Source organism: Spermophilus citellus (genome assembly GCF_964194105.1).
Source record: "Spermophilus citellus genome assembly, chromosome: 8".
NCBI classification, from domain to species: domain Eukaryota; kingdom Metazoa; phylum Chordata; class Mammalia; order Rodentia; family Sciuridae; genus Spermophilus; species Spermophilus citellus.
The window spans coordinates 129,756,017-129,770,768 of record NC_138189.1 but is presented as its reverse complement, the minus strand read 5'-3'; the positions used below and the strand labels follow the sequence as shown (position 1 = coordinate 129,770,768).

The 14,752-nt window shown below is 31.0% G+C and overlaps 1 protein-coding gene across 5 annotated transcripts in view; it reads right to left on the bottom strand.

Moving 5' to 3' along the window:
• Positions 1-14,752, bottom strand: part of LRBA (LPS responsive beige-like anchor protein) — a 755,692-nt gene that overhangs the window by 493,703 nt on the left and 247,237 nt on the right. For all 5 annotated transcript variants that reach the window (XM_081304745.1, XM_081304743.1, XM_081304747.1 and 2 more), the window contains exon 34: positions 14,238-14,299. In XM_081304745.1, coding sequence (XP_081160871.1) covers positions 14,238-14,299 — 62 coding nt within the window. The remainder of the gene's footprint in view (positions 1-14,237; positions 14,300-14,752) is intronic.

The following is a 14,752-nucleotide window of genomic DNA, read 5'->3' as shown; positions in this document are numbered from 1 at the left end:
TGCCCTTTGAGGTCTGAAGTCACGTCTTTAGGGAATCTCAAAGCCTGCACTGAAATTACAAGGAGTGTTCATTAGAGACTGCTGGAAGAGAAACATGAAAGACTTCCATTAAAACTATATAAAACAGCTAATTATTTTTAAAACATTTTTAAACAATGTAATGTACGCCGCTGTAATAAAAAGTATTTAACAACTAACCTTCTTTTTTAAAGCATTGGTTTCATGACATGTGTGCACAGTATTCTGCATGCCTCCTATCTCCAACCACAACACAATTAACAATAATTTTATATGAGTGATCAGTCAAGATTATAATATCATAAGAGAGAATTAAATTATCTCATACCTCTAAATCCTTTCTATAGACTGCTATAAATTTTCCAATGAAGTAATTTTTAAGAGTCAAATTTTTGTTTTCTAATATTTAGTTTACAATGATAAAGATTGTTACCTTAAATTCAGTCAAAAGTATGTACAGAGATACATTTCTTTTGAAATTTTACTTCTTTAATTCAAAAATCTCTGCCTGCATTTTATTTTTACTCTATTTTAAATTAATAATCAAAAAAATTAGGAGCACAAACAATATATAAGATGTGATTAACAGCAAAACATGAAAACTTATCAAGATTCAAATGTTTACAATTATAAGGAGAATATCAATTTGATAAACAGGAGTTCAAAGAAAATGCATATCTTTGTCAGGATTTTCAAAAACATCAAACATATAGATATATTCTAATTAAAACTGTTTTCAATTTTAACTTTGAATATCTAGATACTTTTTGAGAGAATAAAATCCTAGTTTGTTAAGTTTCACAGCAAAACAATGTTACTACTGAATATTTATTCCAGTAACAAATCTTTATAAAATGCTATATAAAATTCATTAGTTTGCCTCAATCATTTCTAGAATCCTCATATATGTTTGTTTCTGACAGCCTAATTCCAAAAAGCAATTACAATCTCAATCAATATATAAAAAGACAACAGAAAGCACGTACATTAAACCAGTTTAAAAGAATAAAAATCTAAAGAAAACAGATTACAAATGATTTATATGAATGCCTAGTGCTGAAGTTAATTACAAGTAACCCAATAAAATAGTGTCTTTATTATTGTACAGCAAGTAATAGCTCTAGATGTAAAAACCAGAGCTCTTTCTGCTGACTTTTGCATACCCAGTCCCACGGCCACAACATTAAGAATTAAACATGTGGTAAATAAACCATATAAGAAACAGCAGTTTTTAACTAAAAGCAGAAAAGTTTCTTCTTGTTTAACCATCTGGGGTCTTCCACTCTGAACACTGACCACTGTAAACTGATACTATGTTATCATTTAAAAAATTGTTAAGATTAATATAAAATTGGATTTTAACTTCAGTGCTCAAAGTTTAACTTCAAATAATATATAAATAACTCTGAAATAACATCACATTTGGTTGGTATTCATTAGGAGCAAATTAGGGTTTTTTAATATTTGTGTTATGAAATGATGATATATCTTCACAATTAAAATCTTCCAAACTTCATATTATATTCACCTATAAAACTCTGGTCTCTGATTTTAAACATATCTAAGACATATATATTACCCGCTATAGTAATTTCTTATATTGGTCAAGAATCATAATTTATAGCCAATCAGAAGCTTTAATGACTTACTTGGTGAAAAAGAATAAGATCTTTCAATCAAGATAATTTTGTAACTCTTTTCAAATATTTATCAATACTTTTAAGAAAACAGTAGCTGACATCAACCACAACAGAAAAGTCCTAAGCCATGTTATGGATAAACATCATGATATAAGTATTCTTTGACCTACCCTATAACTGAAACACTGATACAGGTTGAGCATTTCTATTCTGAACATTTGAAATTTGAAATGTTACAAAATCTGAAAGATCCTGGTCAGAGTTATAATAGAAACTACACATATTTACAACTATAATGTTGTGCACACTGTAAATAGTTAAATCAAATAATTAACATCCATCACCTCATCTACGTTTATTTTTGTGGTGAGAATATTTAAGATCTACTCTCTTCATCAGAATCCGATTCTTTAGAGAGGCCTTTTCAAATGATATCTCCTTTTGTCCTTCCTCCATTCTGATAGGATTCAGGTTGAGAATCACCATGTTGAGCAATTTTTAATTATATATTTGGTCAGGGAAAAAAAAGGTTGATAATCAGTAAATTAACCACAAAATTTTTTTCAATTATGGGTAAGACAGTAGCTCTGCTAAAAAAAAAAAAAAAAACATAGCATAAATGAAAACTACTTAAGTTTACAAACAAACCTTTAAAAATCATTAGAGCAGTAACCCCTATGATAACATCAAAGTTACTTATATCCAGGTACATGCTATTGGGTTTCCTAGAAAGAGGTGTCATTGTGGCTAGAATTGAAAACCATGTAATCACTTTTGAAAGTCTTTGGAAAATGTGAATGTTACCCATTAACCTTACCTACATGGAAAATAAAGGTAAAAACTGTCAATCTCTGAGATCTCTTCTAGCTCAAATTGTTTTTATTCAAGATGAAAACAATAGACAGGAACATAACTCTAAAAATAGAAAAATAATCAAAGAGACTAAAAAATAGTGTCAAACTAAATTTGTGAGGTTAGGATCTAAAAAGTCAAATTAATTTCATAAAAGAAAAATAAGAGGCACTGAAAATATTAAATAGAAAGTATTTCTTATGCTCTTAAAAACTGAGATTCAGCATCTAATAATTTTAAATTGTAACCTTTGTTCTTTGAACAGTTTACACAGTTTCACATGTATTACATAATAAAATCTTAATACACCCATTTTACTTAATAAATAAAGGCTTACACAAGTGAAACAAGAGAATAAACCCAAGGTTACAATTAATAAGCTGCAGAAGGAAAACATTTATTAAATTCAGTATCTATCATCACAGCATTTTCTGGCCTCATTTTTCATTAAAAACCTGCCCTAGTCATTTTCCTTCCTCCTCTTATCACTCATGATGGGAACAACTGTTATCTCAAATAGTTCACTTCACACAGCAAAGGAATTTATTACTGGAAAAGCAAATAATTAGCTTTGGGTTTCGATTATTACTTCATTCAGGCCTAGATCAAAGATCAAACCTCAGATTTTGTTAAAACTTAGTGTATGTCTCTAACTTTCATACTATAAACTGGTGGCTTGACTAAAACAGACCAAATAAAAAAGACACAATAGATGGAATACATACATAATTATTAATATAGTATTGTTCCTTACAAAATTTTTATCACGTTCTAACTGTACATATTGACATATTACAGTACTAACAATATTAGTTCAAAGTGAACTAAGCCAAAGAGTACAAACATTTTTAAAAGACAGTAAGATTTAAACTTGGATGGTAAGGAGCTAGAATGGCTAATATGAACTCTGATAACTTGCACTAAAATCCATCATGTTATACACTATTTTTGAAAAATATGTAATATGAGAATATAGCCTGAACCTTCAAAAATTATCAGAGAATTTGGCACTAAAGAAAAGCAATCTCAAGTTACACACTTTCAAACTAGCCTTTCCATTATACCTTAATTTCAGTAGATTGATTTTAAGTAATAAAAAGAACTATGAAACCCAAGCAATAATAGCTGAAAAACAAAGATACTGACCTGTATTCAGAATTATATTAAAACAAAACAAAAAAAAAGAAGAAGAAAAAAAGTTATGCTAAGGGTATTCCCATTTGTGTGTTCCTCCCTTTTTCTAACTCTCTTCTTAATCCCGAATTTAAAAGACTAGTTGTAAAACAGTAGGGTGCCAAATTAAAACACACTTTATTTTCAGATGTCTCCATACTCATAGACTGACTTCCTGTCAGGAAGAGTTCCATTTCACTGAATACCCCAATCAGCAGGGAACTTGCAGAATTAAGTGCCAGTTGATATTACTTTGTTTTGCATTTACCACCCTTGAGAATAATGTTCAAAGATGTAGTAATATAGTCAGCATGGTATCATCCTTCTGACTAGACTGCCAAGCCACAGGGTGTACTGCCAGTTCCAAAAATTTACCTCAAAAGCTTGTGTTTTCTAAATCCTAGTGTGCTGGTGAATCAACAGGACTTCTGTATTTCAGATTAAAGTCTGCATCTAAAATGAAATTATGTGTTTCTTTGACAGGAACAAGAACTTTAAATAAATATTATGGAAAGGTCTACATCCAAATTAAAATAAAGACAACTTAATGTTTGCTAACTTATCAACCTAAATATTTTAATTTAAAAAATGGTACTTAAATGATCTATTTAGAACTTTAACATATTATTGCTGTTGTTGAAAGGCAAATAATATTTATAATAAAAATGATATGAATATAAATATATATTTATAATAGAATGTTATAAAAATTTGAATGAAGTTAAAACACAGATATTTTGCCAAATTAATATAAAGTATGGACATTAAGCTAATTTTATATACTTCAAAACTGTTAGTGCTTCTCAGATTTTTCATGCCCAATTTATAGAGCCTGAATCTTCAATGACCCTCTCCATCTCTCATGACTTCCTATCTATGCTGCAAAGGTGTCTGGTGCCTTCTTAAAAAATCAACTATTTCTACTGCACACAAAACTATATTAACTGAGCATTTCAATATAGAATGCCTATTCTCCCTGCCTTTGTGCATTATGAGGATAAAACTCTCACAGGTAGGTCCATGACAAAACCAGGTGATTATAATGAAAGGCTATATTTATTTTTTATCTCAATATTAGACACTGCCTTACTGATTTTCATCCCATCTGCAACCAAAAGATCATAGGTACAAGAGCAAATCTCAAGGATAATCAATTTACATTCACTAATTTTCTGAAAGTAGATTCTAAGGAAGAGGTATAAACATATCAAAAAAGTGAAGAATAACATTAAAATGTTGAAATACAAGAATTATATTAATCCTGGTTGGACCATGCTACATACAAATTGGTCTTAAAGAAACCTATTGTCCCCTAAAGTCCTATTTACCTTGTAATAAAAGGTTGGTTTCAAAGGAAATAGAATAATTTATTTACAGTATATCAAAGTATGTGTTTCAACATTTAGCGCACTTTGCAAATTTGTTGCCATCCAAACAGCTTTGAGGGTGTAGAAAGATAATGGTGAGATCATTCTACTTTATTTAAGTAGATCTGTTTCTTTTCTGAAACCTTGACATACAAATAGGTATTTTAACATATTAGGCAAACACATCATTTTTAAGAGCCAGAGGATCAACATTTGTCACAGTCCTTGTTGGCAGAAGCTGTGATGCCAACAAGCATCTGGAATGAACCCAGAGCTATCAGGTGATAAAAATGGTTCTCCACAAAAACCAAAATCTACAGCACAAAACTGATTTCTTCAAAAGTGATCATTAGCAGTGACTCCTTTAACTAAGACCCAAGAATGATCAGGTGAAGGGGATTTAGAATTTATCATGCTTCTTTCAAATACATGGAATATAGAGTAAGAATTCAGAATTAAAGAGTCTGAAGCCTAAATATAAGGGCTAATTCAGATTGAGGCAGAATTTAATAGGAATAATATAATTTTCAAACAGGAATTTTCTCTTACCTAAAATACTTTTCAATGAATCTAAACTCAAGAATTAAGATTAAAGAAGGAATCTTTACCTACATAAGGTAAATATACCTATAAAATGTTTAATATGCAGTTGACACTGATAAGCACCACAGACAAAAGGGACAACAAGAAATGATTTCCCATCACCAAGAAGTTTAGAGTTTAATGAGACACAAATCTTCCTATATAGTACGACAAGTGCTAAAACCACTTTTAGGTCTATAAATTAAACTCTTAGTACTTAGCTCTGTGAACCCAATGTCAGCAGTACCAAAACTAGAAATATAAAATGAATAAGAGTTAATGGGGTCTAGAATTATTTTCATCCTATTGTACAGTGGAAGCAAAGAAAACATATTGAATGAGTATGTTTTATTACATAATATAAACACAGATTCAGATAACATGTTCTGATGCAAAAATAAAATCTGAGCATGTTAAAGACTGACTTTCTCAAAAAATCTAAAGAATCATTAACTTCAGGATGGTTCCAAATACCCCTGGCTGAATTTGAACAACCCGTATTCTACCCTCCACTCATTTCTCAAGGTTTGGGCTCACCAAGAGAAATTACTTTTGTTTATTACATTTAGGAATTACCTATACATATGTTATGGTTTGGAGGAGAGTTGTCCCCCAAAAGCTCACATGTAAGAAAATGCAAGAAGGTTCAGAGGAGAAATGATTGTGGGTATGAAAGTCTGAACCCAATCAGTGAATGAACCTCCTGATAGGGATTAACTGAGGGGTAACTGAAGTGGTAGGGTGTGGCTGGAGGTGGTGAGAATTAGAGGTGTGGCTTTGGGGTATACATTTGTATCTGGCAAGTGAAGACCTCTCTCCACTTCCTGATCACCATATGAGCTGCTTCCCTCTCCCACACTCTTCCCTCATGATATTTTGCCTCACCTCAAGCCCTGAAGAATGGAGCTGGCCTTCTATGGACTAAGACTTCTGAAACTGTGAGCACTCTAATAAATTTTTCCTCCTAAAAAACTGTTCTGGTCAGATACTTTAGTCACAGCAGTGAAAAACCTGACTAAACAACACAAATTATGCTTTCTTAAACATAAAATTACTACAAATTTCAGTTCAAACAGGCATTCATGTCATTTCTTGACTTTTAATTCTTTAATCTTATTAGCATTTTAATAATAACTTCAAATTGTTATATCTAGGTCTTGATTACAAGCAATCTTAATTAATGTTTGGATGGATAAATGTGTATCAAAAGTATCAGCTAATATAGGTAAAAAAAACTATTTAGCTATAACTACAAAGAGTCTATGGCTGGGCTGCAGTTGTAGCTCAGTGGTAGAATGCTTGCCTAGCACATACAAGGCCCTGGGTTTGATTCTCACCACCACATAAAAATAAATAAAATAAAGGTATTGTGCCCATCTACAACTTTAAAACCTGAGCCTACGGCTAATATTTTCACTTATTTAACAAATTTTATTGAAAATTTATTGCATTCACGAACTTTTCAGATGAGGGTCACAAACAGATTAGTGTATCACCTTTGGAACTCTTGTACTTTTTAAATATATAGCACAGTACAGTTTCTATAATTGGATATAAAACAGTACATGTCATATCTCATTAATACAAAATACATTTTGACTCTAGTTTCTAGGCTTTATGCCAATGCTGAAACATGATCACACAACATGAATTACACTATTGGTCCAAAATGATTCGTTCAGTAAATATAGAAAATAATTACACATTCAACTGATAGCAAAACATTTAAATTTACCTTTGAACCTGAGGTTAGTTCTACATGAATATGGGAAAAACAAAATACATTCTGGGTTAAATTTGAATTCTTCTAGAAAGAATACCAGTCTTTCTTATGATAAGTTCTAAAAACCTCTCCCCATACAAACAATGCATAAACTGAGAGATATGTCCAAATTACTTACAAAGGAGAGGGAACAAATGAATGAGATAGTTTCTTTTGAATGAAGCAAAACAAAAATAATCAGTGTTTCTGGAGTAAAAAGCTATAATTTTGCATATCTAATGTTTTTGCTTATTCACTACAACTGAAGACACAGAGTAACATAAATGCAGAGTACTAAAAAGAGACACTTTCTCTGTCCACACTCTGACCCTCCTCTAACACAACAGTAGGTTTTCACAAATCATGTTCCACAAAAATTAAACACAGGAAGTATGATAATAAAAAGGATTCTGTGATTAAATGTGAATCATTACAGATTCAACAATAAGCACTATTTTATAAGTATACACAATATGTATACACACATATATGTATTTACTAGTGGCCTTGAGAGACCCTACAGTCAAGACATCTAATTGAAATATATTTAAACCAACATTTTCCAGTGTTATTTAATACTGTATACTTTCTTCACAGAACATGCATTATTATCACACAGTACACACTCTGGAAATAACTGTATTGGAAAAGTCAGAGTGTGAAAATTGATCAAGGAGGCACATTGCTACCAGAATTCAAACAATGAAAAGTTATAGACACTGGACAGAGTAGAGGAAATGCTTTAGGAACTGTATTATCTGTTGATCCTGATGAAATTATAAAAACATAGAACCCAGAAAAAATTGACTATAAAGCTATTTTAGTACACTAAAATGATCAAATAAAGGAAAGGGAGAGGGAAGGATAACATTAAGATAAAGGGAAGATCAGAAATGTAGAAGAAGCAAGAGGCAGAGTCGAGGGATGGGTAAGAGGAGGCAATGAAAAATGAATCCTTAAAAAATCATATTATGTGCATATATAAATATAGCACAGGGAACTTTGGCTTTATACACAGATAGAAAGAACCAATCGAATATAAATAAATTGACTAGCCAAAGAAGTCCAGTACAGTAGAGAAAGGAAGATGGGAGATGGAAGGGAGGAGAAGAAGAGAAAGAGGAAGGGATAAGGGAGAATCATAAACTGAAATTGATTCCAAGCATGTATGAGTTTGCTGGGATGAACCCAACTACTATGTAAAACTATAAAGCTCTTAAAAAAAAAATCTAGTGTAAGAAAAATAAACTATCAAATAAGGACTGGTAACTAGTTTTGTCCCTAATACATATCCATGTCCAAGTGTTTTCTTTATTTTTCAATCCTTATAAAATTCTATTTTGCATTATAGTCATTTGTCTTTCTTACTAATTTTTGCCTCTTGATCTATTTAAGGCATAGCTTAAAGGGAGGGGCTCAACTAAAACCATGACACGGGTTTGCTGAATGAGTGGATGCGAAAAACCACAGCAGGCATAAGGAGCTGGGGCCTCAGCCAAGGCAAGGAGAATCACACAAAGCTCTTAGTAGAGAAATTATTGAAATAAGCCTGACAGACAGTAAAAATGAAAAATTCTAAAAAATATAGCTAATGGTCCCTCCATGATGCTGTACAAGTCTTATAAATAGGATTTCTTTACAGGTGAAAAACATTCTACTTCCACTACACAATTTTTAGTAAAAATTCCTATTTTGTAGTTGGCAAAAAATAATCCTTTGTTTTACTGGCTCAATGATTTCTTTTTAAGGATTACATAATTTTCTGAAATTGGATGTGAATTTTAGTGTAAAAGTTTGAAATTTACCCCTACAGTATGAGTATCTAAGGGCCAGTTAAAAGAAATAAATCTCCATTTATATAAAGTTTTACAGTAAGTGAAACTAATCCATAGCAACAGAAATCAAACCAGTGGCATTTGAGGTGACACAGGTTGGGATTGATTACAAAGGTGCATAGGGAAACTTTCTGGATTAAAATGGCTGTTACATGGTTATGAATATGTCAAAATTCATTGAACTGTACACTTTAAAAATGTATATATTTATTGTATATAAATTAGGCCTCAATCTAGTTGATTTTTTCAAGAGGTGAGTCTAATTAAGTCAAAGGAAAATGTAAAAAGCAAAGACCCTATTTATACATGAACACAACTAGAGTATTCAGTAATGACAAAAATAGCTGATGTAATAAAATTTGGCACTTAATATAAGAAGTAATTAATATCAAAAAGTAAGGGAATATTCATAATGAAAACGACCAAAAGGTGCTGCTGGCCAAACTGTACTCTTATATTGTGTGCATGTACAAATATGTAATAACAAATCCCATGATATGTACAACTATAATGCACCAATAAAAAAGATGAGGAAAAAAGACAAAAAAGTCCAAAACATGATGATTTATGACTCTTGTTGCCATTCACTTAATAATTATACAATTATATAAACATATGCTTCAGCAATATGCAATATTGGAGATGGAATCAAAAATGAAAAATTCCTAGCCTTCAAGAAATTTATACTCTAAATGGAAGGCAAAGAAAAACCATGGGCAATTAAAGTACATGATGAAATTACAATGAGATGGATCAGCCAGTGCACTGAATGATACCACATTGACGCACAGAACTGTGGGAAAGTGGGAAGTCAAGGAACACTGGCCAGAAAAGACTGCTAGAAGTTTCCCATAAATATTGATTTGAATTTTAAGTGCCAAGGACTATGTTAGTATTAGTATATTTTAATGACAAAACAGAAATAGCTGTTGCCTTCCTAGAATCTGGAGTGTAGAAAGGAAGACTAACAGTAAAAGTGAGCATATTCACACATACATATTTACAAGTCCTATTAAATTCTATGATGGATGCAATGAAATGAAAAACAGAGATAAAAGAGATGCCATACACATCTCTGAGAAAGGAATAATTAAGCTGTGTTCCTAATAATGAGAAGTCAACAATTAAAGAGTTACCACATTTGAAAAGGGGGCATTTTAGGGAAGAAAAAGCATGTGCCCACACACAAAAATACAATGGCACATTTGGGTAACTTCAAATACCTTCTACATGGTAAGAAATGAGGTATAAGCAGTAAGAGACCTAACAATGGACATGCGTGCGTGTGTACTGGTATTGAAATAACACACTCATAATCAACTACCCATCACCACTATGAAAAGTTCATGAACTAAAAAGGCAAAGGTAATAGCATTAGTGTCATATATTCAGAAAAGATAAACTCAAATAGAAAAGAAATCTAGGATTAAAAAAATAAGAGTATAAAGTAAAAAAACAAAAGGTATGTTTCATGATTTAAAAAATTTCAAAGACAAAAGTAACATGAGAATGGTGCTGATTCTTATTATGAATATTATAATGTTTAAATTAATAGTTCATAGATACAGAAAGAAAAAACACTTAAGTCAAAATTGACCAAGTCTTATATCAATACCTTCAGGTGAAGAAAATACTTCCTTAAATTCCAAAAATCTACTTACTGTGATTTTAAAAATTTTGTAAGAAAAATCAGACTATGATAGCATTTTAAATCACCTTTTGCTGCTAATTAATTACTCAGACAGGATGCCAGGACAGACTACATGCTGCCTCTAGTTTTTCTATATACTGTATGCATTTCTGATAAATGGGAAAAGAATAGATGACCTGGCAGAAGGCTCAGACAATAATATGTGATTTACAGGACATGAATGCAGCTACCACAAGATTTATCTGACAGCCCTCTCCGATAGTGGACTGTTGAGTATCCGATGGAATGATTTCTAGTCTAGAAAGTCTACTACTGAGTAGCCATACACATTATTTATTTATTAGATGTTTTGGGTTGAAACCATTTTTAAATGATGCACTTCACAATGCACAGTCATAAATTTAGCTTTAAACCCAAGAAGGGAGGTAGTGTTATTGGAATGTATGTCAGACTGAATTAGGATGAGCAACACAACGCTTTTATAAAGTGGCCTTGAATGCAATGTCAATTCTTTCAAAAATGATATTAACGTCAAATGAGCAAGATTCAAACACTGTATAAAACACTGGAGTAATATTACTTGAAACATTTATTTAACATTTTCTTTAAATTCAAGTAGATTTCATCAGGTTTATACATAGCACTCACAGCAAATATGGGGCACAAATTAGTTACATGATTGTGACGATGAATCTGAAATATTGTTGAGAACTCGTTTAACTTTTTTCTGTGCATAAAGAGCATACAGTCTCCTAAAGAATGTATGCAATTTTATTTTGAGAAGTAATGGGATTTAATTTAAACAGTTTTTGGAGCTTAGATAGTTCTTCAATTGTTTTATCTGAGATTCAACATATGAATGAATCTAATTTAGTAAACCTGAAATATAAATTAATTTTGCTCAAAAATGTAATGCTAAGTGTTTTCAGAAAGTTTTCAATTCTAAATAGCAACATTTTGCCTGTTATTAAAATGTAAATAAGATAAAATATAAAATTCTCCTAATCAACAATTAATGAATGAAATGAACATGGAAAAACATAATGCTAGTTGAAGCTTTAAAGAAATGTATAGTGATCAGTTTGGTCGGTCTTACTGTCAACAACCAAATGTAATCACTTCCTCATTTTTGAAACTTAGGCTTTAATTTCCATTTGTAATAAAATGTGATTAAGCACCTTGTTCAAAAAAAATGCAAAAGGAAAAAGTTTTGAAAAGATTCAAGAAAATAATCAGAACATGGCTGATTGTCATGAAATTAACACCAACTAATTTGTAAAGTTCTAAATCAAATTTGCAGATGTTAAGTTCATAAGCATAACCCATTATTTATGTGATTAAAAAGGAGTTTTTGACCTGATCTTTCGATCTTTGGCACTCAATCCTCTCCATCTCCTCTTAAAAAATTAATTAAAATTTTGGCAAGATGGTAGCTTTTTACTTCCCACCATATCTCAGACTAAAAAAAATTATCAATCAAACTCAAAACATCCCCACCCAATATCTGCAAAATGTCGACTTGAAATTCAATTTCATATCTCTGAAGCTTTCATGTAGAAAAAGACAGTTCACTTCTTAACAAAATAAATCACTTTTGTGATTACCAAGTTGACCTCTTTGAATTAGGAAAATTCAAAGTGAAAAATGTAATTATCACCCGGGAACAATCTGTATACATCTGGAGCTAATTCTGGCTTCATTTTTCACATCATTTTTCACACTGTGCTACATCTTGTAGAGATGCCATGGAACTTTTGAAGAACTCATAAAAAATGCTAGGGACTTCAAATACCCAGTAATGTATGTTATTCAAACAAAAACCTTGAGAATTTTTGGCTTTTGAAACTTATTCTACTAAGTGATCTTTATATACCATTTAACTGGGTAAGTATTAAATACTACTGTGGTACACATGAGAAATAGTTGTGTTAAAATGTGTCATTCTTTATCTTCGTGGCTTCTAATGTTCAAATATGTAATATACTATGTCTGAAATAGCTTTCATGTACCAAAAATATATTCAACACTAAACTTGAAAATTAAACTTCACTATCAAAATTCACTTATGAAACAATTATGTCACTATAAAAAACAAACCCATATTCTTTTGAAAAAAAAACTGTAAATAAATGCTTCGAAAAGGGTAATTTCATGTATGTAATGAGAATGTTATGTGGCAATTTCTATCCAAGAAATAATGAATCATTTCAAATCAGATGGCTGAATGAAAAGTTTTATTTAGTCGGCTTTTGAAGAAAGAAGCTTTTCTAAATAAAAGAAAAATTATACAAACATGAGTTTCACTAAATCTAAGAATAATAATCCCACTAACAAATATAACTACTCCTCACAAGTTCATTATGAAAATCCCTAGAAGTAATTCTTCTTATTGCACTTTATTGATAAAGCATAGCATTGATTTTTCACACCTTCTATGATTCTTTAATTTGTATTCATGAAATGTCCATCAGCACAGTCTAAATAAATTTGGCAATATAGGCACTAAAATGAATAAATCGATACAAAGAAGCATTAATTTTGCATTATCCTTATTCATTAGGCAAGTAAACCATGAGAGTTGTAAATGAAGGTCAAAGGTGTTGAAATGGGTCAAAACCCTTGACCTCTAGACCAATACTCTTCCTATTAAGAAAGGCTTTTTTAAAGTTTTAAGTAGGGGAATTTACTACCAGCAAGATATCACTTTTAAAAGACTACAAAGAAAACTCTCAATAAAAACATTCATCTGTTTAATAGCAAAACAGAAAACAAAATAGTACAGGATAAATGATTTTTACATATTTTTTTAATTATTAAAAAATCTAAGTATAATATGTCTGAGCATGTCTAATTTTGCTATTAGAAATTATTTTCCACATCATATTATTATGATGGCTACCACATTTTTGTTGATGCTTTCCCAAGTCTACTGTGTATGTCAAAAATAATTAGCAACGACAAGGATTCAAAATTATTTATCACTCATTTTATAACCTCTGCACAAAAAGGAAGTAAACCCATGATTCCCAGTGGAATCAGAGTGGCACTCCGCAAAGTATAGAAATAAATCTGTTTCTGTAACCTTAAAATACAAAGCAGAGAAACAGTCATCTCAAAATCATTTGATGTGGACATTTTTATTGTGACTCTAAAAGCTTTTGTTTCTCATTTACCTACCACCTTTCTTTCAGTACTTATTTCAAAATAATCATATTTTCAAGATACATATAAAATTATTTTAAAACAGAAAACTCAAAATCTCCGTTATTGTATAACCTAGTAATAATGCAAATATACTTGCTTATCAAAACAAATTCATGTAAAAATTTACTTTTAATTCAATATTCTTGTACTCACCTGAGAACACAGTAGCATAACCAACTCCACAACTGAACTACTAGACTTCATGCAAACCAGACCTATTTTAAAGAGAATTTTTTAAAAACAATTACAAAAAAAAAAAATACAAGATTGATTTGTTGGTTACACAGTTTTGTCCAAAATGGTTTTTAAAATAAAACATTAACATCTTGCTAAGAACCATACCTGTACACAACTGATGATGTGATCATGTAAACATGGTTTCATAATTGCCACAATTTTGGTAAAAGATACCATTTTAACTTTCAAAATACTAAAACATTTATTATAACTTCATATATAATGACATTTCACAATATTCATGGAAATGTGGACAACATATGCCATATTGATCAATATCATCTACATTTTGTTTTGGAGAGAGTTGATCGTTATACATGCAGAGAAGGGAAATGGCTCTCTGACCTTTGCTTTCTCCACCACACTCTCTCCCTTCAACCCTCCAGCTATCAATCAAGTTTCCATTTTGTTTCATGGCAGCAGACATCCCA